General features: G+C 42.2%; 1 protein-coding gene and 1 long non-coding RNA gene across 6 annotated transcripts in view; one reads left to right on the top strand and one right to left on the bottom strand.

The window, feature by feature from the left end:
* The window catches only part of LOC139827542 (uncharacterized), a 44740-nt gene extending 29721 nt beyond the window's left edge, over positions 1 to 15019 (top strand). Inside the window, exon 2 of the long non-coding RNA XR_011738253.1 lies at positions 13204 to 15019. This is a non-coding gene — a long non-coding RNA (uncharacterized lncRNA). The remainder of the gene's footprint in view (positions 1 to 13203) is intronic.
* Positions 13530 to 23937, bottom strand: part of EPAS1 (endothelial PAS domain protein 1) — a 78082-nt gene continuing 67674 nt past the window's right edge. For 3 of the 5 annotated variants that reach the window (XM_065833414.2, XM_071806092.1, XM_071806094.1), the window contains 9 exons: positions 23404 to 23551; positions 22471 to 22679; positions 21958 to 22157; positions 20892 to 21002; positions 18705 to 19189; positions 17476 to 17599; positions 17269 to 17386; positions 16561 to 16749; positions 13530 to 15822 (listed from right to left, as the gene is read on the bottom strand). In XM_065833414.2, the coding sequence (XP_065689486.1) occupies positions 15671 to 15822; positions 16561 to 16749; positions 17269 to 17386; positions 17476 to 17599; positions 18705 to 19189; positions 20892 to 21002; positions 21958 to 22157; positions 22471 to 22679; positions 23404 to 23551 (1736 nt within the window). In that variant the 3' untranslated portion in view covers positions 13530 to 15670. The remainder of the gene's footprint in view (positions 15823 to 16560; positions 16750 to 17268; positions 17387 to 17475; positions 17600 to 18704; positions 19190 to 20891; positions 21003 to 21957; positions 22158 to 22470; positions 22680 to 23403; positions 23552 to 23937) is intronic. The other 2 variants (XM_071806093.1, XM_071806095.1) reach the window with 1 other exon arrangement.

The following is a 23937-nucleotide window of genomic DNA, read 5'->3' as shown; positions in this document are numbered from 1 at the left end:
CTGCCTCTTGCCTGGTGCCCCTTGGTGCAGCCAGCAGGTTCCTGTGGCCGTAGAGGGGGAGGCAAGTCCCTGTGGCTTTCTGGGGCAGAGGCTGTCAAAGAAGAGCTGCAGTGTTGTGGCAGGGGTGCTGCTCATTTCTCTGCTCTCTCCCTGCTGCTTTTTGGCCCTCTCTGCTGTGCCCTCCCTCCTGTGCCAGTGCGTGCTGGTGCCCCTGGCTGGAGGAGGCCCAGCTGTGCCCTGCAGCTGGCGTGGTGGGGGCAGGAGGCGAGGGCACCCCCGTACCAGCTGCACCCTTGCACAGGAAAGTCTCTACGGGCTGTTTCTACATCTGCCGAGAGGCGACGTGTCTGCCGATTTACCATTGCGTGTGGCTCGCTGCCCTTGCAGCTGCGCGGAAGTCATAAGACTCTGTCCCGTCCTCCCCCCGTACTCCATATGGGAGGATGAGTGTGCCCGAGGGATGCTCACAAGGTGGTGAGGACCTTCAGCTCAGCCAAGTGCGGGGCTGCAGCTGGCAGCACAGAGGGGACATTCTTCAGGTTGGGACACGCGCCTCTAGAGGGGTGAAACACAAATTGTGCCGAAAATGAGAGAGAAGTTGGGAGGTGTGGTAGGATGGAAAAGGGCTGTGCTCCCTCTCTTTGAGGAGCACCATCATCCTTGTCCTTTTCTCCTCCCATATCCCCGATGACTCCAAATGATACCCATCTTCCACCTTTAACCTTGCTTGAACGTGTGTTGCCATGTCACCTGCTTTTCATCCACACGCTATAGCTCGTGATCTTCCCCTTACAGTGCTCCCAGTGACCTGACTTACCTTTCTTTTGGCAGAAGGTAGTTTGACTTAAGGGAGTATTTGTTGAACGTGATATAGTCTTGAATTAACATTTGACGTAAGCGTTGCTGGAAGAAAATGGATCCCACCTATTGTGCAGCAGGTATAATGGGGCTTCTGAAGCAGCACACTTTGGGAATAACCCAATTACTCAATTAACTCTCTCTTTCTATGCCAAAACCAAGCTGCTCTGGCAGATTTTTCTTTTCCCATGGCTGGGAGGCAGTACAGTGTTCAAAGAGTTCAGTAAAGCTACGTGTTGATTTTTAGTAACGCCCGTGTCTTGAGGCTGATTGTGGGGGATTGCTGTCTGTCATTAGTCATCTTGTTTAAGCTTACTAACTAGTTTGTTGTCAAAATTATCTCTGTTTTGGAAGAAATCTGACACCTTTCTGCTCTGCTTCTTTAACAGATTAGTTTGCTTTTCTTCGACTCCTGTGCAAAGGAGTCTGCCATTCTGGAACCAAGATCCCCTTTGAAATAACTAGCATATTCCTATGAAGTGTTCATGAAAGGATTCAGGCTTTTCATTTGTTCTTTAATTATTCCTAATTAAACATCAGAGGATCACTTGAGATAGTTGAAAGCGAAAATGCTTTTTCTGTGCAGAACTCTTCAGATCCATCAGTTCCCAGTTATTTGCCTGCCACGCTACTGCTGAGGAGTGGCTCAGGTTTGTCTCCTATGAAGCAGAAAGACAAAAGCCCTTCCAAATGTCTGGTTTCTGTGGGTGGATGTAGGTACCAGCTAGCAGTCATGCATGTGTGCTGTGGTGGTAACCATGAGCCTGGTCCTGTGACCCACCATGTGCTCTGTCCTGATCCTCCCATGTCTGTCTCTGCAGCAAGGCTCTGCCTGATATGGAGGGTGTCTTTGCTCCAGGAATGGGAAAGGGTCTTTTTTCTGTCTTTTCCCTGGTGACGCTCCTCACTTCCCCTAGAAAAGTGATGAACGTTAACCAGGCAGAGCCCCTATGAGGTAGTGTTGGCCCCTGCTGTGGCATGATAAATCTTCACACCATCTCCATGGACTGGTTGGGGACAGGAGGTTTAGTGACTTGGTACCTCCAATTGTCTAAAGCTCCACTGACTCCCACCTCAGGGTGTTACAGGTGATGTGTGAAGCACTTAAAGCTTTTGTCATACCCTGGGATGGAAGGAACATATTTCTCATGTTTAGCTTATGGCTTTAGGAGGAAATGAGTTGCCTGGATTTTATCTATATGTATACATTATCCTTCAAATGGGAGCCATCCTTCACCCAGATTTAAGCCATGGCTCTGTGCTTGTTGTGTTATCAACCTGCTACAATGATAACCTCAACCCCTCCCCATCTCCATGCCCTTTTAAAGGTATATCCAACTTCTTCTAGACAGCTCTGAACCATGGTTGAACCTTGTGCATTCATGCTGGGCAGGTCTAGGGACACCAGTAGTAACCTTCATGGCAGAGCGCCCTGTGACCTCCTAACTCTGCAGTGTTCTTGTCACTTCTTCAGCGGATGGTTTGGGCTGCTGCTTCGGATGTTTAGAGGATCAGAAACAAATCTTTCTCTGATTATTGTTACATGCTGACTACTATTTGATTTCCAAAGCAAGGGTGGAATAGGGAGTTGTGATATAATAATAATGATAAACAACCAAACCAAACACACACACACACACACACAAAAAAAAAACTTTACCAAACCAAAAACTCAGGAACACTTCGAGATTATGATTTCAAGTTTATTGGAGTTGTGTGGGGGTTGACTGTTGTCTTTTGAGGCTCCATCCCATAATTGCATGTATTCCCTTCTAAGTCTCTTTGTGTGTCTCTCTGTACTGTTACTGACTCGTGAAAAAAAAGCTCGGAGGAGCACTGGCAGGTTTGTATTGCAGCCTGGGACGGCTCTGTAACAAATCCCCAAGTGGGAATTTCCACGTCCACTTTTAGCTCCTGTCTCCTGACATGTATTATCTATGTGCGTGTGGCTCACGGTTTAGGCGGGTTAAGGAGCCAGGAAGGTCCCGGTCCTTACCCAGGACCTAGAAATGTTGTACACGGACATGGGGGAAATTGACTCCTTCATTCAGGAGCACGGTCAGCACTGTACAAACTCCCTGCTGCCCTGCAGATAGGTATTCACTTGCTGGACTGTCTTAAGCCACTGATTTGAAACATACAGAATGTGTTTTTGACCCTACCAAAGCAGTTACTAAGATTTCATTTCCATTTAAGCATGCTCACAAAGTGGAAGGGACTGTGACTCCCTTACATCAACATACAGCCCCAGCTCCTGTGAATTACAGGAGATGTTGTAGTAAGACGGCTTTCTGCCTTCAAGGTTTAGCAGAAAAATTCTCTAATGCCATTCTTTTGCTATTACTTGCAAACAGGAATTGAATAAGCAAAGAAAGACCATTATAACTGTGGTTTCAGAGGCTGTTCAGCTTGAAACAAAGGGATTTCTTCACATTCAGCCTCATTAGTCTGATTAGTGGGCTTGTAAAATGAAGCATGAAAATGAAACATGACATAGACATGAATTGATTGTACTAAAATCTACACGAACTGCTGCTTGGAAATGAAAGTATGACAGCTGTCTTCTCTGAACTGTTTAAAAAGTTAAGTTTTCGAAATAGCTTGTTCTGTAAATTACGTTGCTGTAGCTACTAAGGGGAGACACTAAGAAGCAAAAAAATCCAAATGAGCTTGTCAGGTGATTCATATATATATATATATATATATATATATTTTAACTAGAGCAGAAAAATCTGAAGATGTAACAAATCTAGGACTAGCGAAGTGATTGTCTCCCCTGTACTTGGTGCTGGTGAGGCCCCACCTTGAATCCTGTGTTCAGTTTTGGGCCCCTCACTACAGGGACATTGAGGTGCTGGAGAAAGTTCAGAAGAGGGCAATGAAGCTGGTGAGGGGCCTGGAGCACAAGTCTGATGAGGAGCAGCTGAGGGAACTGGGGCTGTTCATCCTGGAGAAAAGGAGGCTGAGGGGAGACCTTATCGCTGTCTACAACTGCCTGAAAGGAGGTTGTAGCATGGAGGGTGTTGGTCTCTTCTCCCAAGTAACAAGTGATAGAACAAGGGGAAATGACCTCAAGTTGCACCAGAGGAGGTTCAGATTGGATATTGGCAAAAAATTCTTCATAGAAAGTGTTGTCAGGCCTTGAAACAGGTTGCACAGTGAAGTGGTGGAGTCACCATCCCTGGAGGTATTTAAAAGACATATATGAGGTTCTTAGGGACATGGTTTAGAGGTTGACTTGGCAGTGTTTGGTTTATGGTTGGACTCTATGATGTTAAAGATCTTTTCCAGTCTAAATGATTCTGATTCTATAAATTTTCAGTAGAAAGAAGTGTTGGGCTGCAACACATTATAGTTGCATAGAAACTGATGAAAGTCTACTTGTCTCCTTTTTAAAAATTGAGAGAATTGTCAGCATTATTTTCAAAAAGGCCTCTTTGTATCCTGCTGACTTTTGCCTTCAGGCACTCTCTGTCCTGTTTCCTTGGTTATTATAAAAATACCTGTTTGGTTGGAGCTTGACTGGAGATCCTCAAGGAGAGCGAGTTTATTCTTTCAGCATTAGTCCAGTTATTGGTGCTGTGTGGCGCAGGTGCAACAGTCTTCCATCCAGCATTAGCTGTAGAGCTACTACATTATCTTAAAAATTCAGTTCTGAATGCCTAGTTTTCTTAACAGAGCTTAGTCTCGCAAGCCTGTATTTCTTTGGGTATGGACCAATGTAGTTCTACATGTGTCTTATACAGTCAAAGCTAGGCTTGTCTAACTGCATTATGTTGCACATGACTGCATGACCATCCATGTCCTTTTTCTTCTGTAGCTTGCTTAAAAAAAAAAAAAAGAACAAATAATTTGCATGTACATTTCAGTGCTGCTGCAATGCCGCTTTCAAGAATGACTCATGGTGGTACAGATAAGATCCCAGAACTCCTTTTGCAATTGTGTGGTTTGCATTTCCAATAAAAGCATCTGGAAAAGGATTTCTAAATGCTGTTTGGCTGTCGTGAAAAAGTGAGATGGAGATATTCACTCAGCAGAAGAATTCAGCATCTTGGTAGTGAGAAAAGGAAGGGTATGGCTGTGGGGTGCAGTAAATTGGGAAAGTACCCGATTGCTGTGAAATTACCAGTTGTGGGTGAGGGCTGCTCAGCACAAGTGTGCTTGGGGGACCCTGCAATGTTGCTTTTGATCCTAGGAAGTTACTGCCATTATGGTTTGGCTTACTGGGAAGAGTAGAGTAGGACATTAGCTGTAGCATAGTGAGTGCCCTTCAGACAGTGAAGCGTGGGGGTCTAGTGTGAAAGTGGATAGTATGGTTTTTAGAAAGCTTCCTGGGGCAATTTCCCGCTGAGTGGCTTTTACCATGGATGGTGCACTGTCATGAAGTATTTCAGTGAACCATGGAAGTAACATGTTGCCAGGCTCCTTTACCCTCTTGCTCCTGGAGAAAAGAAGGCTGAGGGGAGACCTTATCGCTCTCTACAACCACCTGAAAGGAGGCTGTAGCATGGAGGCTGTCAGTCCCTTCTCCCAGTTAACAAGCGATAGGACGAGAAGAAATGGCCTCAAGTTGCACCAGGGGAGGTTCAGATTGGATATTAGGAAGCATTTATTCACAGAAAGGGTTGTAAGGCATGGAAACAGGCTACCCAGGGAAGTGGTGGCATCACCATCCCTAGAGGTGTTTAAAAGACGTATAGATGAGGTTCCTAAGGACATGGTTTAGTGCCAGAGTTAGCTTATGGCTGGGCTCACTCTTGAAGGTCTCTTCCAACCAAAATGATTCCATATGTAAGTGTATTGTATGTTATCTATGTTAAACCTAAGTAAATGGGTTTCATACAGGTGACCTGTGCTGGGGGACAGCACACGCAATGAACAGCTTGGTCAGCCACTGCACTGCTATCCCAAGACCTGAGGAGCAGCCACGACTGCTGTGCAGAGCTGCAGTGTGTCCTGCATCAGCTGGGCACTTCCACGCTGGGGTCAGGAGTGCCCTATGGACAGCACGAGCTCCTGCCATACACTGCAGAGAACCCAGTTTTCAGGAGCTTGGAAATGGTAACCCCTCAGCAACTGGTTTGTAGTGTAGGCTTTGCAGACATGTGGGATTTATTTCCTTGGCATGAATCAGGACGCACAATTTTGTCTGTAATAATCAAAATACTCTTTGGGAGACTCCCATGGAAAGGAGACACGATGTGTGGCAAAGGGAAGGGGAGGAAAGAGGATCAGTGCTTTCTGTTTTCTTGGAAATGTCCTGGGGAATGGCTCAGCAGGAGACAATGGGAATCTTTCCCGCTCTCTGAGGTGGCTTATTTGAGATCCACTCTAAATGTAACCACTGGGGGAAGCATTCTCCTGGTAGGTTTTGAAGAGGACCCGTTTTGAGTGGGTTTCAGGATAAGTCTTTTGCATATGCCTAGCACAGCAGTCTGCAGTTCAGAGGCGACTGTTCAGTTCTTAAGCACTGAGCACAGGCACTTTTCACCCTGTTTATAATTTTCAGCAGAAGCTTGTGGAATTTATGCACTGAACAAGTCAGAAGAAATCCTGGATAAACAAAATCATATTTAGCTACAGGTGTATGTGTGTGTTTCTAATACGAAACCTCAGGGCAAACAAACCCTGCCCAGTAGGGACTGTATTGCAGAAAGTAGAGCACTGTTGACTTGAACATTCCTTGTCTTTCCAATGAACTTAAATGAGTTCCAGATATTTCATTGATTCCTGGTTCCTCTGCCAGTTACCCAGACAAGTATTTTAGTGACTTTCATTTTTTGTCTAAAGATGCTTTGGTTTTGGTTTTGCATGGGGGGAGGGAGGACATGTAAAGAGGGGAGGTTGGAGAAGTCACACTAAAAATGAAAGCATGAGTTTAAGTGTTTATTCAGTATATTAAGATATAATTGATGGTTGCAAAAGCCAGGGATTTGTCTGCACTTTGAGTGCTTGGGTGGCTTTGCACAGACTTTGCTTGCTGTGGATCTGGAGAAGGCAAAATGTGGTGGTAGATAAGAGCAAAACCAGTACCTGGTTGTTCAAGGTGTTGCCTATCATTAAACAAAATCTTTTCTCTAGAAGAGAGGTTTTGATAGGGAAGAGGAAGGTTGACCAAAAATTAAAGTATTCAGTGTCTCCTTTATCCTTGAGATCTCTGCAGTGATTAGACTAGCCTTAAAAGAGATAGAGTTGTGAACCGCAAGCTGTGTTAAAAGGTGTAAATGCGCTAAAAATACAAACATCTCTGTAGTTGAGCAAGGTACAGAAAAGCTCATCTTGATGTTTGCAACTGCAGTTAAAATAATGGAGAGTAACCAGCTTTCCCAGTAAGTTTCCTTTTGTTTGCTTCCGATTAGCTCTGTTTTGGGGGCTGCAGTTAAGGACAGCACTATCTGTGTTAGCAGTGAGGCAATGGACACAATTAGTATTGCCAGCTCTTCCAGGAAAAAAGCCAATAGATGTCATATGCAGTATCTAAAAACGGACAGTGACGACATCCATTTTACGCTTCATTTGATCCAGTGTAACACTGTTGTGGTGCTCCTGTGTGGAGGAGGGGCTGAATTAAATAGATATATATTTGTATTGATCATAAGGCTCAGCATATGAGGCAAATTTTATGTTTTGCTGCTTAGAAGCTCCAGCAAATTCTGCTAAAAAATAATGCAAGGGAGCAGCGGGCTTTGCTCTTCTTTTTTTGCAATTGTGGGTTTTTTTTTTTTTTTGGATTTTTGCGTTCCCCTTCTGTCTCAAATTTGGCCTTTATCAACATCTTGAGAAAAAAAGAGCAAGAATTTCAAGCTGCTGTTTATTTTTTTTCACTAGAGAATCTATAATAAAATTCAGTTGCATGAACAGTTGTAACTGGGGAAAATGCATCCCTGTTGATGTCTTTAGAAAGAGTTTAATTCTGGAAAGCTGTGCTGAAGTGGCGTTGTGATCACTTTACTGTCACTCTCTCTGGTGGATGTAGGAGTGGGTTTTAGTTTGCCTTTGATTTTTCCTGAGTTAAGGGTTATAACTGGACAGAGAAATCCCTGTTGGCCATAGAATCACAGAATGTCCCGAGTTGGAAGGAATCACTGAGTCCAACTCCCGTCCCTGCATAGAACAAGCCCAAAATTCACACTGTGTGTCTGAGGGTGTTACCCAATCACTTCTTGAATACTCTTCTCTGGGGAACCTCAGGGTTCTCCAAGTTCTGAACAGCCGAACTCTGGGGTTAGTGAATAAGGATTTCCCAGGGCTAAAACTACCAGAGGATACAGCTGGACTTGGAAATCACATCCTAAGCGAGCTTGTTGGTGTCCATCAAGCACATAGAAGCATCTGGAAGTGCTCTAACAAGTGTGTGTGCCTCTCTTTATCTCAGGCTTAATTTTTATCTTGACCACAAAATTATTTGTATGGGGAGAAGGTTTGGGGAACCACAAATATGGATTCTCTTCCCACTAGTGTTAGGTCTATAGTGCTAAAAAAAGCAAAACCATACTGCTCCTCTTATGGCTGGGAAATTCTTCTGGCTTCACAGACAGAATTCAGCTGTCTGGGGAAATTGCTCAACTCTGCTCTCATCTCCAAAACTGCAGGAGAAACTACATTTACTTCTGAAATCTGTTAGGATTTTCCTCCATGTACAGTGTTGGGGGATGATAGGACAACACTGTCTGTGAACCAGCAGAACCTTTTTCATCCATACCCCCACCATTGCTTGCTTGAGTAGCAAATGGAAACAGCCATCTGATAGCTGAGGAAAATGTCTGAAATGAATTGGTGGTAGTGTTGCAGCTCTCAGAGGGGATGCACTTGGAGCACTGAATCTGCTGGCATTGTCAGGGCAGGGATTGTGGTCTGTCATGCCCAGAACCTAGAGTGGGTATGGGGTTTGGACATCTTCAACATGAGCTCAGATCATGACCCACGGAAGCTGAGGGTATGGGCAAAAGGGGCTGGGCATCTGGCTTGATAGTTGTATCAAACAGGCAGCCATGGCAAGGGCATGACCAGAGGGAATCTATTCTGTAAGTCCCAAAATCCACGCTAAGAACTGCTGTCTGTATTGAATGAGCGTGTAGAGATAGGGCAGGTTGGAGCAGGGTTGTCAAGAGGGGAAGGTGAGCTGGGGAGGGAGAAGGCAGCAGGAGGCAGAAACCAGAATGATGAAATCGCAGACCTAGGGAAGGACTGGAAGGTATGGGAAGAAATGGGATCGAAGTTAGAGAAAAGACCAGTTATCAAGTCTAAGAAATACAGGTTGCTTGCTGCAGCCAAGAAGTATTGAGAGACTGGAAGACTTTCCATGTTTGATGGATGAACAAGCCATCAAACTGGTGGTCCTGCGTTGCTGTGGTTTATCTAGGACCTGTGGTCCTTCTGGAACTACATGCTGGAGGGTGACACCGATATGCCTGGAGGAGGTAATGCTTCAGGTAGATTTCTTCTGCCACAAGAGACTGTGCTGTCAGTTTGCCTTTCCAGCGCTGTGGGAGGCAGAGCTCCAGTCACTAGAGCTGTTGGTACAATCCTTTCTTCTTGCAAAACCCAGCCAGTGCCAGTCCTTCAAAAACCAACAGTCAGGCTCCAAATCATTAACTTAAAAATCACTTAATTTTAAAAAGTATACTTGGGGGGAGTTCACTCTTGTTTTCTGTTTCTGGTGCCTTTGAGGATCTAGCTTGCCAGGTCTGTCTGCAATTCCAAGACCAAAATGCAGACTTTTCAAGTGGGGATTCTAGGGGGTTGCTTATTTTTCTTCTTTTTTCAATGAAGGTAAGTGGAGTTGGATTTTTTGAGAAGTGACTCAAGTCTAAGCAATCCTACCAGCCCCTGAGGTTCTGATATAGCAATTCCTACTGCAGAGAGCAGAGGAGGGGCTGATGCAGCTGCTGCTGCCTCCAGGAGCCTATGATGTTCCGAATGAAGTTCAACAAGGCCAAGCGTAGGGTCCTGCACCGTGGGAGGAACAACCCCAGGCACCAGTACAGGTTAGGGGCGGACCTGCTGGAAAGCAGCATTGCAGAGAAGGACTTGGGAGTTCTGGTTGACAACAGGTTGACTGAGAGTCAACAATGCGTCCTTGTGGCCAAGAAGGCCAAGGGTCTCCTGCGGTGCTATAGGAAAAGAGTGACCAGCAGGCTGAGGGAGGTGATCCTCCCACTCTACTCAGACCTTGTGAGGCCACACCTGGAATATTTTGTCTAGTTCTGGGCTCCCCAGTTTAGGAAGGACAAGGAATTACTGGAGGGAGTCCAGTAGTGGGCTATGAAGATGATTAGGGGCCTAGAGCACCTTTCTTATGGGGAGAGACTGAGAGAAGCCTGGAGAAGAGAAGGCTGAGAGGAGATCTCGTCAATGTTTATAAATGTCTCAAGGGTAGAGGTCAAGAGGATGGGACCAGACTCTTTTCAATGGTGCCCAGTGATAGGATGAGGGGCAATGGATGCAGACTGAAGCACAGGAGGTTCCATCTGGATATGAGGAAAAACTTCTTTACTCTGAGGGTGACAGAGCACTGGAACAGGCTGCCCAGAGAGGTTGTGGAGTCTCCTTCTCTGGAGACATTCAAGGCTTGCCTGGACACATTCCTGTGCAACTTGGTCTGGGTGAACCTACTTTAGCAGGTGGGTTGGACTAGATCAGGGATGTCAAACTTGTTTTCACCAGGGGCCACATCAGCCTCACAGTTGCCTTCAAATGGCAGAATGTAATTTTAGGGCTGTATAAATGTAGGAGTAGTTACATTAATACAGTCCTAAAATTACATTTGGTCCTTTGAAGGTAACCACAAAGCTGATGTGGCCCCTGGTGAAAATGAGTTTGATACTCCTGGACTAGATGATCTCCAGAGGTCCCTTCAAACCCCAACCATCCTGTGATTCTGTGTCAGAGGCAGATGGTGTGGCTGGCTTGCAGGTGGGCTTTGCAAGCCAGGTTCATGCATGTGCTTCTGTTCCCTGATGAGACATCTTAACCATTACTAATTGAGAGGTGTCACTGAATTAAGTAACTCTTTGTTTACAGGAATTTAGGGCTTCTTCAAGGAAAATGTTGCATGTGAGACCTGCAGCACATCACAAGCTGCCAAAACTACAGTATATATATTTCAGGCAAAAGAAATATCAATAATGCTTCCAAATCAAATTGAGTAGCTAAGGTTTTTCATACTTTTTTTTAAAATTTGAAGCCATTTGTAATGAAAACACCAAAAAATGGCATACATACCAATCACTAGAGCCTTCCTAGGGGGCTTTTGTAGCTTCAGCTGACTAAGGAAAGCAACAACAACAACAAACAGAGCTTGGGGGAGGAGGAATCCCTGCTTGCTTTCCTCTTGGGCAAGGGTGAGCTCGGAGGGTTCCTTCAGCCCCAGAGAACCGAAAGGCGGCCCTTGTGCTGTGCATTGGCTTGCGCTTAAGGGAGCAGAAGAGGGACAAGTGACACCTTTTGTAATCCTAAGAAAATATTGTTGAGAATTTTCATTATTCTTCAAAATTGTTCCTTCATCTCTTGGGAAGCCTATAAAAAAAAGAGTTGGGGCGGGGAGGGGAATGCTGTTTATTTAAATGTAGGTGAATATTTCCAATTCAGCACTGTAGCTCTTAACCGCCCTCCCCCACACCCATATATATTTATATATCTGGTATGTCTGTGAATAGCTTTATAAACTACCTCAGGGAGAAGGAACAGATGAAAATTTCACCTAGAACCAGAGCAGTTGTGTGCTAGAGTGTGTTCCTCTGCTCTTGTGTTCCAGTTGCAAACCAATGCGATGAATCACCTGCTTTCCACAGGTCTCGGTATTGTGCTTAGGACCTGGTGTCTCAACTGAAAAGATAGTTAGACTTTGCTCCAAGTTATCCAGGGTTTTTTGAAGTTTTATTAGTAATCACATTACATATGAGGATCTTGAGGATTTCCTGTAGTGTTTTGTTGTAATAATTTGTTTGATAGACATTGTGATCTTACCTGCATGAAATCTATGGTCTAGGAAAAACGTTGGCTTGATGATTTTAAAAAGATGGCAGACCTCTGAAAATCAGCCAGAGACAGAGACCAGCCCACATCATGAGAGCTTGGTAAAACTGCCCAGTTTTTCAGCAGAATGTAGTGAGTCTTGAACAACATAGTTCAACTGATCATGCTATGCTGTTAGAGATACAAGATCTGATGCCAAGAAATAATGCTTTTAAGCAGTGAAAGCTGATGTACACTTAATTTTAAGTACTTCTGCTGGCCTACTTGGGGTGGGGGGGGAAGTTTTAAAAAAGCTGTAGTGAACTCCCTGTTCAGCAAAACGAAACTTGGACTATTGATGCAATCTGCGTGTTATCTTTCTGGACAGGGTTTGGTTCTTTTGGGTACATAAATGGCAACGTCAGAGGCTAGCTGTCCAAGACATTCACACATGTAAGCGAAAGACACTAAAACTTCAACCAACAGAAGTGTTTAGCTGTAGTAGGAAGTGGGGGGGAAGAGAAGATCAAGGCTACGTTCCTTAAGCTGCTTCAATATGGGAGTGGTGAATGCTGGAAGCTCTTCAGAATGAGTACGCTAGCAATAAGGTGTATTCGTACACCACCATAAAAGAATGCCTGGCAGCACTGTTTTATGTTAGCTGTTAGTGATCACAACCTTTAAAAGACAGAAATGGATCTGAACAGGTTAATATCTCTAAGAGACAGGCTTTTTTTTCCTGTGTTCAGATGGATGAGGGTCTGACATGCTGAGCCAGTCTTTGTCCAAGTGCCCCCGAAGATCAACAGGATGCTTTAACAGGGAGGGTAACAGACACACCACCATTGGCTCTTCACTGCTGGGTGTTGTGGGATTGCTGTTAATTACAACAGATTTAGAAGCCTGCTGAGGATCCCATTTCTCCAAGGCAGCGATGATAGCCCACTTATGCAGGTTATTCAGAAGATTTGCTGTTGTTTGTGAAGCTTAAGGGTGTCTGTTGGGCACTGGATGTGTCAAAGGCAGCTCTTAAAAGGATCAAGCACCAACAGCTTCCATACAGGCCCATCTGAATTTAAGTGCATGTTTGGAAACGAATTTCTTAATGTGTCTGTCCTCCTACAGCACGATCAGTGTCATTATACAGGCAAAACTGGCAACTTCTGTAGGGAAAAGGATTGACGTGTTTAATAGCAGTATTGGGATGAAGGACTGGGTGGGTGAAGCAGAGGCTTGGCTGGAGGAAAGCCCGTCATTCAAAGGCTTGTCAGGACTGCCAGAACATGACAGCTCATGTTACTGCCACAAAAACTGAAGTGGGGAACTGTGGCAATTCAGCCTCTAAAATGTCACTTTGTCAACTTCATTTTCTTTTTTCATTCTTCAAAGGGTGGCATTGCAAGAGGCACCCTCAGCTCCTGAGAGAGAAATGCAAATGGAAGCAGCGGTCTGAAACCCAGGACATGTTTCAGAAGGGTGGTCTGCAGGGCATTAATTCACCATTTGAGGAAAGCTTGATAAACTCTGTGAAAAGATTGATGGTACGGACCTTTGGCATGGTACTTCCCAGCTCTCAAATATGGGTAACGTTTGTTTGTTCTTTTGTTCTTCAAAGATCAATGGAAACCTTTATTTTCTATAAATAATTTAATAAATACTTTTGTTTTACAATGATACAACAAATAACAAATTCATAGCAAACGAGTCACAAAGAATTTAGGATCAGTATACTTTAATAAGGTATCAGTGTCAAAATACATTTCCTTATCAAGTTAAAGTTCCCATACAGTTATAATATTGTCAATAAGAATTCAGCAATATAGATTATGAAATAATTATGATAAAAAGTATGATTAATAATAAGACATGGAATATTTTTTCAGAGTGTTTTAGTAAACTGTTAGGGTATAACATTTTTAATGCTGAAACTACACAAATAAGAAACAGAAGAGCAGTATTCAAGTGTCTTGAAGCATTTAACTCCTTGCCACTGCAAATTTGTCAAATCTGGCTTGCCAATTTTCATCAGATTTTTGTTGCTTACAATATATTTTTTCCACGCAGTAGTAGCTTCACTTTAGGAGTAGATGATTTTTGGTAATAAATTCTTGAAAGATTGCCTACAATAGGGACTATCATTTTTTACATTATGTACCAATAACAAAAGATCTTCAGCTTTTCTAAGTACATGTGGTTAAGACTCGCTTAACACAGCGAACTCTGAAGTGCTCTGTGAACCCAAGGCTCCGTGTCTGTAGGTGTCAGTGCATTGATTTAAAGCAATTTTATAAACCAGGCTTCAGCAGAATCAGAAGTCTCAAAATAATACACCTTTGTTCTAAGTTTCTGGGCCAGATTTTTACCTTTTGTACAGTGCCACTGTTCCATTTTCTTCAATGAAGCTATGATGATTTATACTAGTGGAGGAAACAAAATGATATATCCCAACATATATCTAGGTCTATGTTTTTTCAAGTCAGAACTGCTCACCTGCCTTTTATTACTTTATGGTTTTTTGCTGTTTAAATATGTTGCAATTTAACTTTCAAATCCCTTTGCCTTTGAAAGCATTCAAAGCCTTATTTTTAAAAATATGTGCATGACAACTAACAATATTTAGAAAGGAGCTCTGAAAAAGTCTGGCTGCCTTTTAATGACATTTCAGCTGCTGATTAATGTAAGGCAAGTAAAAATCGTAGAGACCTGCCTGCCAGCTGTTAATCTCACTACACAATCCTTAATTCCTTTTGTCTACTTATAACTGAGTTAGCCTAATATGCTGGGAAATACTACTTTAAATTTTAGTTTTAATGATTCAATATTGCAATTATATTGCTAGCTAGCATATAAAATGAAAAAGGGTAACATTAATCAGAGGTGTTAGTACTGGCTGCTGGTCAGATTCCTGAAATATCAGGAACACCATAACAAAGACTACTAGTTCTAGCAGAAACAGCTCTTAAAGTTGTTGCGTCCTAGATACAATAAAAGTACCAAGAGATGATTAAAAACTGACCCAGAATAAAATTAAAAAAAAAAAAAAAATCTGTTTTGTGTAAAAAATAAAGGAAACAACAAAGAACAAAACAAGAAACCCCAACACAAAGGAAAACACAGGTCTAAATCCTCCACTGGGGTAAATCTGTAGGAGTCCCTTAGCTGCAGCGATAAGCCAGGGTAAGGCAGCTGAGAATGTGGCGCTTGCTTCTGAGGGGAAAAAAATGCTCACAATGTGCAACTTTCACAGATACCCATAAACATTGCAGTTCACCATTCACATTTCTTTCAACAAAGTGTATAAAAATGAAGGGGAACAGGGGAGGTGGAAGGCTGGGATTTTTCTTTAGTATACATTTCCAAAAGTTATGAAAGTTACAATACGATAAATGCTGGAAAGCAGAAGGACTCAAAGGATTTTAGTTTGGCAGATCAACAAAAAAATGTGGTTGGAGATCAAATTTGTTTCATTCAATCTTTGGCAATAAAAATAAATCTTTGCTGAACTGCAGCCAAAATGTCACATGATGAGGCATTTATACCACAGCTTTTTATTAGCATGAAATTTCAAGAAAATTTCAGAGTATAAATTACAGGTAATGAGATAAGGGGAGGGTAATCAAACTCTCTAAACAACACTTTAATTGCAATAGAGAAAATACAGTAGATGTATTTCTTTAATAAGAATAATAAAGTGAGTAACTTCAAAAGGCCACTATTTGGTAATGTGGACAGGTTCAATATCTAAGTAAAATCCTGTAAAAGTGTATTGGTATTAGAAATTGTCTACTTGCAAAAATATATTTAAAAACTGAAGCTGTTTTTGAACAGTATAGGCCATGGAATATTGCAGGATCGCTCAGGTTGCCTGGTCCAGTGCTCTGAGCAGTTCACTGCCCTGCAGAAGCGTAGAGCTGCCCAAAACAGGGACGTTCACCTCACAGTCATATCTTGTCAACTCGGGCAACAAGTAGGGTTCAAAAGAGGGTCCCAGAAGCCGACTGGTCATACCTGGAAAAGATGAGTGAAGTCAGTCATGGCGCTGAGACCAGAGGCAGAACTATTTTCCTCTCCTCTCTCTTCTGTTTACACCAGTTCCCATTTCATTTTGTGTTTTTGTCAATATGCGTCAAACCACCAGCAGTTACAGTTTCAGAGCAAACCTCTGCATTGCTCTGCATTGAACGTTTGCAAGCAGGTCACACGGACAGCTGCAGTTTTTCACCTCCACCCCCAATTTAATTGTTCTCAGAAAAATGATATTGGTGCAGAGGAGGAAAGCTGTAGTAAACAACACAGTTTCTAAATTGACACCCACTCCCCTTATATGTTAAAAAGGACATATATTTGTCTCCTTTAATTACTTGTTTTAACTTTTAGAAGGCACGTGTTCAGACTCTAACCTATGAACCTCCCATATCAGTGCTGCAGTGAAGTTGTTTAGTACAATTTGATCAATTCTACATCAGAAGACATGAGTACGGACAGAGGATGACTGGACCTCCAAGCTAAAATGTATTAAGTTTAATTGAAATGAAGGGCAAAAATATTTTTTCATCATATATTACAAATGTAAACATCAAAGTTTCACACTAAACAACAAAACTAATTTTTCATTCTATGAAGCAATATATATTTGATTCTTGGTTTATCAACCTCCTCTCTATTTTTTCAAGTGTTTTCTTTCATGGAATCAGTACTGGAACAAAATATCAACATTTTCCAATTTCTGTATTTGACAGCTCTTACCTGACGTTTTATGAGCTGGCTGGACACTATAGTCCTGATACTGGGAACTGTAAAACGAAGGGGGAAATGCTCCTGCTTTCAAATTCTCACCAGGACTCCCACAGGTGGGTGGTGGTGGTTGCTGCTGCTGCTGCTGCTGCAGTTGGTTCATTGTTTGGCTCAAACCTCTCGAGTTACAGACAAATTCATCTGATTTACATTGCAGAAAAAAAAAAAGCGCTAGATTAAACCAGTGTAACAATTATAGTAGATAATACTAATTCAAAGCACTCCTCAGCATGATGGTCACACAGTGTGGGCATACCCACATCTTGTCACAAAGGAAGTCCAGAAACAGCACTAGCTCTAGAAGTAGCATGGCACCCCAGATATACTTGTGTAAGGAAACACATATAGTAGAGGAAGCTAGTTGTAGCTCTGAGATGTCTCACCTTGGATCAGCATCGGGTGTAAACCCACTTCCACTAAGGTGATCTCTACTACCTCCAAAGCAAGGGTGTAAATATACATGAAACCATCTACCTTGTAGCTATCAAACATACCTTAAATTGTTCAGTTCTTATTGATACCTAATCCTTAATTTTGGCTTAATGTAATATTGACTGAGGTTATTTACACTTCTTTTTGAAGGAGTTTCTGTTTCTATTCAACCTGTCTTAAAATTTGTTTCAATACTTAACATTGCAAAACCACTTTCTTTTGTCTTACCAGTAAGAATACTTGTGCTGAGAGCCTTCTTTTCTGTAACCAAGGAACAATTTTCCCCTTTGAGAAACTTCATTCTCTTCCACATTAGGTGTGATGGGTTTATGACAGATGGATCTCCCTAGAATGTGAAGAAAAGTAAAACAAATAATTACACCAATGACCACAGTGAGTTCAAAGTTGTGAAGGGGATGCATTTCTTATGATTACCCCACTCAGCTGTTGCAATGCCTGTTCTTCATAATCCAGTTGTCGCTTCAGTTTCAAACTGTTAGACAGTGCAATTCTCGCTGGGTTTATACCTATGCCTCGTTGCCCAAAGGCATCCAGGGGCCTGTGGAGAAAAGATCTCTGGGTGAGTGAGCAGGGAAGCGAATCTAAACCGTCTTTTATACAGATCCTTCTTTTATTTAAAGTGTCTGACACAGGACAGCGGACAGACCTTAAACAAATGTTTTTATTTCCTTTTGTTAGTCATCCTACAAACTTTGGAAACTTTTGACTTTTGGGATCAACGACTAATAAAAGCCTATCATAAAAAGCCTCTAGGAATCTCCAGACAGAATTAGAAATGCCGTGGAAAAGAAAGTCGTGATTTTTAGGGATAGGATTTTGAGAGCCACACCAGTCCCTTTGTATCCTAAACATGAACACACCGGGTTGCTATTTGGGGACAAACTCTCTCTTTCCAGATGCACATTCGGACACATTCACTATTTCTGTCAACAAGAAGAAAACCCAGAAAGCAAACTGCAGAGCTTCATGGTTTAAAATGACCATTGCTATTTCACATACGTCCTCAATATTTTAGCATGACCAACACAGAAGACACACACTGTGTGCTAGCCAAGAGCTACAGAGAAACTTGTAGCTATGATAGGAAACTTCTAGGACTGTAGCCTCTGACCTACATCTCATGCTGTTCACATGTATAAGAAAGTGATTGAGGCAAAAAATGGCTGTAGAAAAGAAGTCCCTGTAATTTCAAATCTTAGATGTAATATTTATGTGTTCCACAGTAAATGTTCTTTTATCCCTCCTTTTCCCCTGTTTTCTGTTGTGCAAAAAATTGGCGCAAAATAAGAAATTATGCATGGGTCCTAGCTTACTGCTGGACCAGTAAGCCTTTTCAGAATTTGTTTATAACTGCATAAAGTCAAGCAGCCTTCCCAAAATTACTTGGGTCATCTTTACCTGACCAGCAGGAAATCCATTCATGCATCCTTATGAGCACCAAAAAAAATTAGCATACTTCTGCTGCCCCTAGGATGACTGCCACTGGGAGAGCACCACACTAATTTCCCCAAAAGTGCAATCTGATGCTCATCACAACAATTATTCCAGCTGAATTGAGAGAATTTTTCAATAGTATGACTCCTCCCTACCCCCAAAATTCTTTTCTGAGTAAAATACATAGTTATACCCCCAAAAACGCTTACATTTTTTTATATATGGGCATGCTGTGAGAATGTATTGGTGGCCCTGAAGGGGAACTTGATAGGGATCCTGAGTATTTATCCATGAGTCTCCATTTAGCAGGAACATATTCTAATGGGGGATCAGGTGGCCACTGGGTGTTTGGTCTTCCTCCCATCGAAGACAGGGGAGTGCTGGCTTGATGATGGTACGGTGGCAGCGATGACCTACTCACATTGTTGAAGAACACTGATGACAGGGACCCATGACCAGGGTTCATGTTTTTATTTGATATCTGTGAGCAATATTTCTCTGGGGGAAACTGATCCTGTGAAGCAGAAGCAAGGGGTTGGAAGATGGAACTCATGCTACTTAGACTCTGCTGGGTATTTTGTGCACTTTCAGAGAGGGGGCGTTCTTCTTGGCAGATTGGGCTGAGCTGGAAATCTTCTCCATCCATAGGAATGTAAGGAGCCAAGGTTTCAAGGTCCAGTTCATTGAAGTCAGTCTGCACAAAAGTAAAGTTGATGAAGAAACTAAAAGTTAGTAATAGTTGTGGCAGTTAGTGTGATATGAAATACTAGTAGATGTGAAGCTGAAAAATCACTGTATGCCCAATTTACCTACATGAAACTGGCCAGCACCTATTTAAAGATGTCTTATTTCTATGACTAGCATACATGTTCATCATAGCAGCAGCAGCGAAGTAGGACAAAAACAAAAGAAAAAAAAACCTCTCAGATAAGCAGTATTTGCTAAAGTAGCTTGCATGCAGCCTGCAGCACCACTGTGATTAGAACTAGATCTTGTTTTTCATTGAGCTTTGAATAGCATGTCTGCCAGGACTCTACATGTAGTATGTAGTTCAACCTCAGTCTTTTTCATGCTAAAATAGAAAATACAGCTTTCTCATAATCCAGCTACATGGAAAAAAAATGCATCTAAAAATGCAAAAGTTTAAAAAAGTGTAGATGGAAGGACTCCATTGTACTTAAATAAGTACTTTTTATTTCCATGGAGAACTAGTCATATTTAAATTCATTTCTTTTGGCATTTGACCAGAGCTGAAGAGAGGATGAAGTGAATGTTGGGCCACTAGTCAGCTCATGACAGGGATACTCTTCTAACACTCATTTTTCTCGCCAGACAAACCTGCTGATGTGGTGGGACACACCTGAGCAAGCAGATGCTGAGTCTGACAAAAGCGAAGCTTGCACATGTCAAGTCTTGCACTGAGTTTGATCTTGATCCACATCTTCCTCCTATCTGTCCACTCTTTTTATTTCTCTTAGTCCTGTTTCTACGTCAAAACTTGAATTTCTTCAGGATATTGACTACAGCCTACCTGTATCTTATTCAATCTGCAAATTGAACTGGCAAATTGAAGCACTTCATTTGGGCTCCAGTCCCCCCAGACTTTCTATGGTATTAACTGAAGCATCTGAGTGTAAGGTCTGAGCTTCCAGCCAGCAATGCCTGCTCCTTTCTCTTAACTATTGAGAAATATAAACTCTTAACAAAGGCATTTCAATTCAGCACCTAAAATTAGGTGGGCTAAATCAAGCCTCTGCTTTCTATTCACTTAATGTAATGCTACAATAGTGGAGAATTAAGAAAGTTATTTATAGAGGAATTTTCTACACTTACACCCTGGTTAGAGTGCAGGAAACTGGTACTTTTTTACTTCGTGTGCAAGTAATTGTCACATTTCTCTGAAATCCTCCAAGAGGAATATATCCAAAATGACAGTTTTCATTCTGTAGTTAAAGGAGGCATGTACTACGACGGGCATTTCTTTCTCACGTTGAAGTTTTGCAAGAATTAGTTTATTTATATTTTGTTCTAGAAAGGATGTTTACTTGCTAGTCATTAGGCCAGATTTAAAAAAGAAAAAAAGCTGCTGCTTATATTCTTTATCCAGTCTACAGAAGCTTCCAAATCGTTAAAGCGCTTTGCTGCTTCTTTCTTCTTAGCAGTGCCAGCACAATGACACCCTAAGACACTTGCTTCAGAGAGTTAGGGGTAGCAACTTACACCCCAGCTTTTGAAAGTGTATGTTTTTGTTAGTGTTGTGCATCAAAGTTTTGGTGTACATGTGCAAATGCAGTTCGCATGTATGTTACTACGCCTGCACATACAGCAGATATCTGTACTATCTGCTAGCAGGAGACTGATTTTTATGGCTTTTAGAAGAGAGAGTAGTTCCTTACCTGGGAGTTGCACTGATTTTTTGATTCTGTGTCCATGGCAAAGAGTTTTTCAATCACCTCAATCTTAAAATCTTCATCCACAGAATTGTAATAATCTCCTGGGCTGCTTGGCTGCACAGAAATAAGAATTTGGTATAAGCAGTAAGACAACCGCAATATTGGCTTAGCATCACACAGTTTATCCTTTGCCGTTCAGTAACAGATCCTTCCTGTGATACCAGGCTGTATATATAGTGTCCTCAGAACCCATACTGTCCATTTCTATCCTATGCTTTTCTCCAACAATGATTACTTGTTATTACAAAATTTGACAGTTATACTGATTAACAAAGGCACTCAATACAGAAACCTGGTTGTCAGTTTAAATGTTTCGTGTGTTTTGTTGTCGGTGGTGGGTTTTTCTTGTTGTTGTTTGTTCTGTTTATTGGTTTGTTTTGGCAACTGGGAACAGCACCATGAGATGTACGCTATTAAATACTTGTGCCAAGAAGGGAGATGCTTAGCACTACCTCAGTGTCTTTACTAAAATTAAAATTGGACATCATCTAGTCAAAAGCTGGCTAAGAGTGGCTCCAGCTCTTGGGGGCAATGCCCTGAAAGCACATTAATTCTTTCAGTGAGGAACTCCATGGAGTTGCTTTCAAGCCTCAGTTGCATAAAGTTTCTGGACCGGAGCCTACAGCTTCCAGTTAAACAGAAAGAGGCCATATGGGTCTGGGGCAATGCTTCTAGTGCCACAGCATTTTACATTGGATTTTTATGTAAGACTCACTCCATGAAAGGTGGTAGCATGTTCTTCTACTGGTTATTTTTATAGGTTATAGTAATTACTGAGGGACAGCTGCGAGAAAATGAGGATTGCAATGTAGAGACAGGATGCAGGTCCCATTTGATGTTTTTGCTATTGATGCTTAAGATAAATGCAGCACAGGAAGGACATAGATACACTGAGCCTTCTTAATAAGCAATGAGACTGCCAACATGGAAACACCATCTACATATATTGATGGGACTTACATACAAAACACAGCATGCATTTTTTTTTTTTAAAAAAAGCTCCTCTTACCGTGGAACAGCTACTGTTGCTGCTTGCGCTTGGAGTACTGCTGCCAGGTGCAATCTGAGGCATTGTAAAGGACGGTATTGTCAGTGTTTCACCTTGAGCAGCATGGCTTTTCCCTTCCGCTGGCCACACTTTGTTTGGTGTCAAAACAGCAGTGGTGAAGGCAGGGGCTTCCTCAAACTTCTGTGTCCCTGCATGGAGGTCTAACAGTATTAATGGACACTTTTAGGTTGTGCTGTGTTATGATATAATTGCAGCTATTCATTGAAAGTAAACACTGTTCCTAGTTGCCATGACAATAAGTTGGCATAGACTTAATGCATGTTGTTTAGTCAGCAAGAAAGCCTGATTCTGCTCTCATTCACAGAAATTTTCCACTGGTGTGAGCACATGGGCTCTTACAGCCATTACTCCTGATTTATACACACAGCAAACAGACCTTGTCTGTTAAGTTCCTAAATGGAAGCTCATACGTTGGTTCTTTGTTACACAAAAATTATTTATACAAATACTAACCAAAATCCAGGGAAATAATGGCATCGCCGGGTGTTGGTGCCAGCTGAGCAAGTTCCTCTGGTTCCTCCTTTAACTTAGTAAACAAGAAGTCACTCTTCTCTGTGCCAGGGATGCCGCTCTCGTAGGCGGTGCTCATCGTCAGCAGGTGAGGCTTGAAGAGAGATTCCGTTTGGTCCATGGAGAACACGATGTCGTTCTTCTCAATTTCACTGACAAGAAAATGGCTTTTAGGTATTTTGCAGCATAAACTCCCTAAAGCTGGGGCCTATAGGAGCATTTTGGCCACTCGGTGGCAAGCTGGGCTCCCGCCAGGCGAGGCACCGTTCCAGCGTTGCTGAGCACCACCAGCTCAGATGACGCAGAGAGTGTGGTCAGGATTTCTGTGGGAATACTCTGGGCTTTGTTGCTGTGCTTTGTAAAGGGATGTAGTTGAGGTTATAATGACCTAGACTATAACTCAAATAAGTACTTCCTATTTTAGCCCTATCTAGGACCAAAAATACTTGAGTTTTGCCAAACAGAGGCAAAACTCCTGATTGGTTCTGATTTTTGAGGCAGGAAGCAGTTTCTCTTAGCAACAAAAGAGACAATCACTACTTAATTTTTTCTCTCTGTCACATCATTAGAAAAACAAAACATATTAGCAGTTGTGTTACACAATAAAATGAGTGCAGGCTTTATACTCTGGTGTATCAGCACAGCAGCCATTCTGCACAAGAGAAAAGCTGTGGTGTATTTCAACAGCGTGTATGGGAATGGGCATGCCGCATTTTTCGTCGAAGTCTAACAGCAGTAAACAAGACTGAACAAACATGACTAAACTGATTTCAGAATAACAACACTGAATAAATAGACCCTTCAAAAGTTCCTCTGATTATTGCATTTCTTCCAACACATAAATACATGGATGTTTTTCTGTCCCACAGGACTTACCTCAGCACGTAGTTGACACAGACAATACACTGAGGCTGCAGGTTGCGAGTGTTGTAAATCACCGTCCCCTGAGTCTCCAGCCATACGTATCCACCATGCTTGGCAAGCATTCGGTACTGCCCCGTCACTACTTGACCTTTTGTACACACTGAGAAGAGGAGGCAGAGAGAGATAAATAATGCAGCAGGACAGGAACACACAACATATAATGCTTGTTTTAAATAAACCCACTTCTGTGTTTGCATCATGCAAAACCGTACCAAGGCATTTATTAGCAAGGATGCTTAACTTTGTTAAGATTCAGCCATTTGAAATATAAAAGGGGCTGTTCATTTGAGGTTGCCTCTCCAGATTGGAAATTTGAATTCTTGAGATGGTCTGAGTATTCACATCAGACTGAGATTTTTTTTAAATTTAATATAAGATCCACAAAATAATGCCTGCTGATGGCATGTTCTGTGAGAGTTCATGTCCTAGAAGTGCTTCAGTTTGGGCTCCTAAGTTGATCTGTAGAAAAGTGAATTTATTCAGGAA

Source organism: Patagioenas fasciata, chromosome 3 (assembly GCF_037038585.1).
Source record: "Patagioenas fasciata isolate bPatFas1 chromosome 3, bPatFas1.hap1, whole genome shotgun sequence".
Lineage (NCBI taxonomy): Eukaryota > Metazoa > Chordata > Aves > Columbiformes > Columbidae > Patagioenas > Patagioenas fasciata.
The sequence above is the reverse complement of the archived record's forward strand: the minus strand, read 5'-3'. Positions and strand labels throughout refer to the sequence as shown.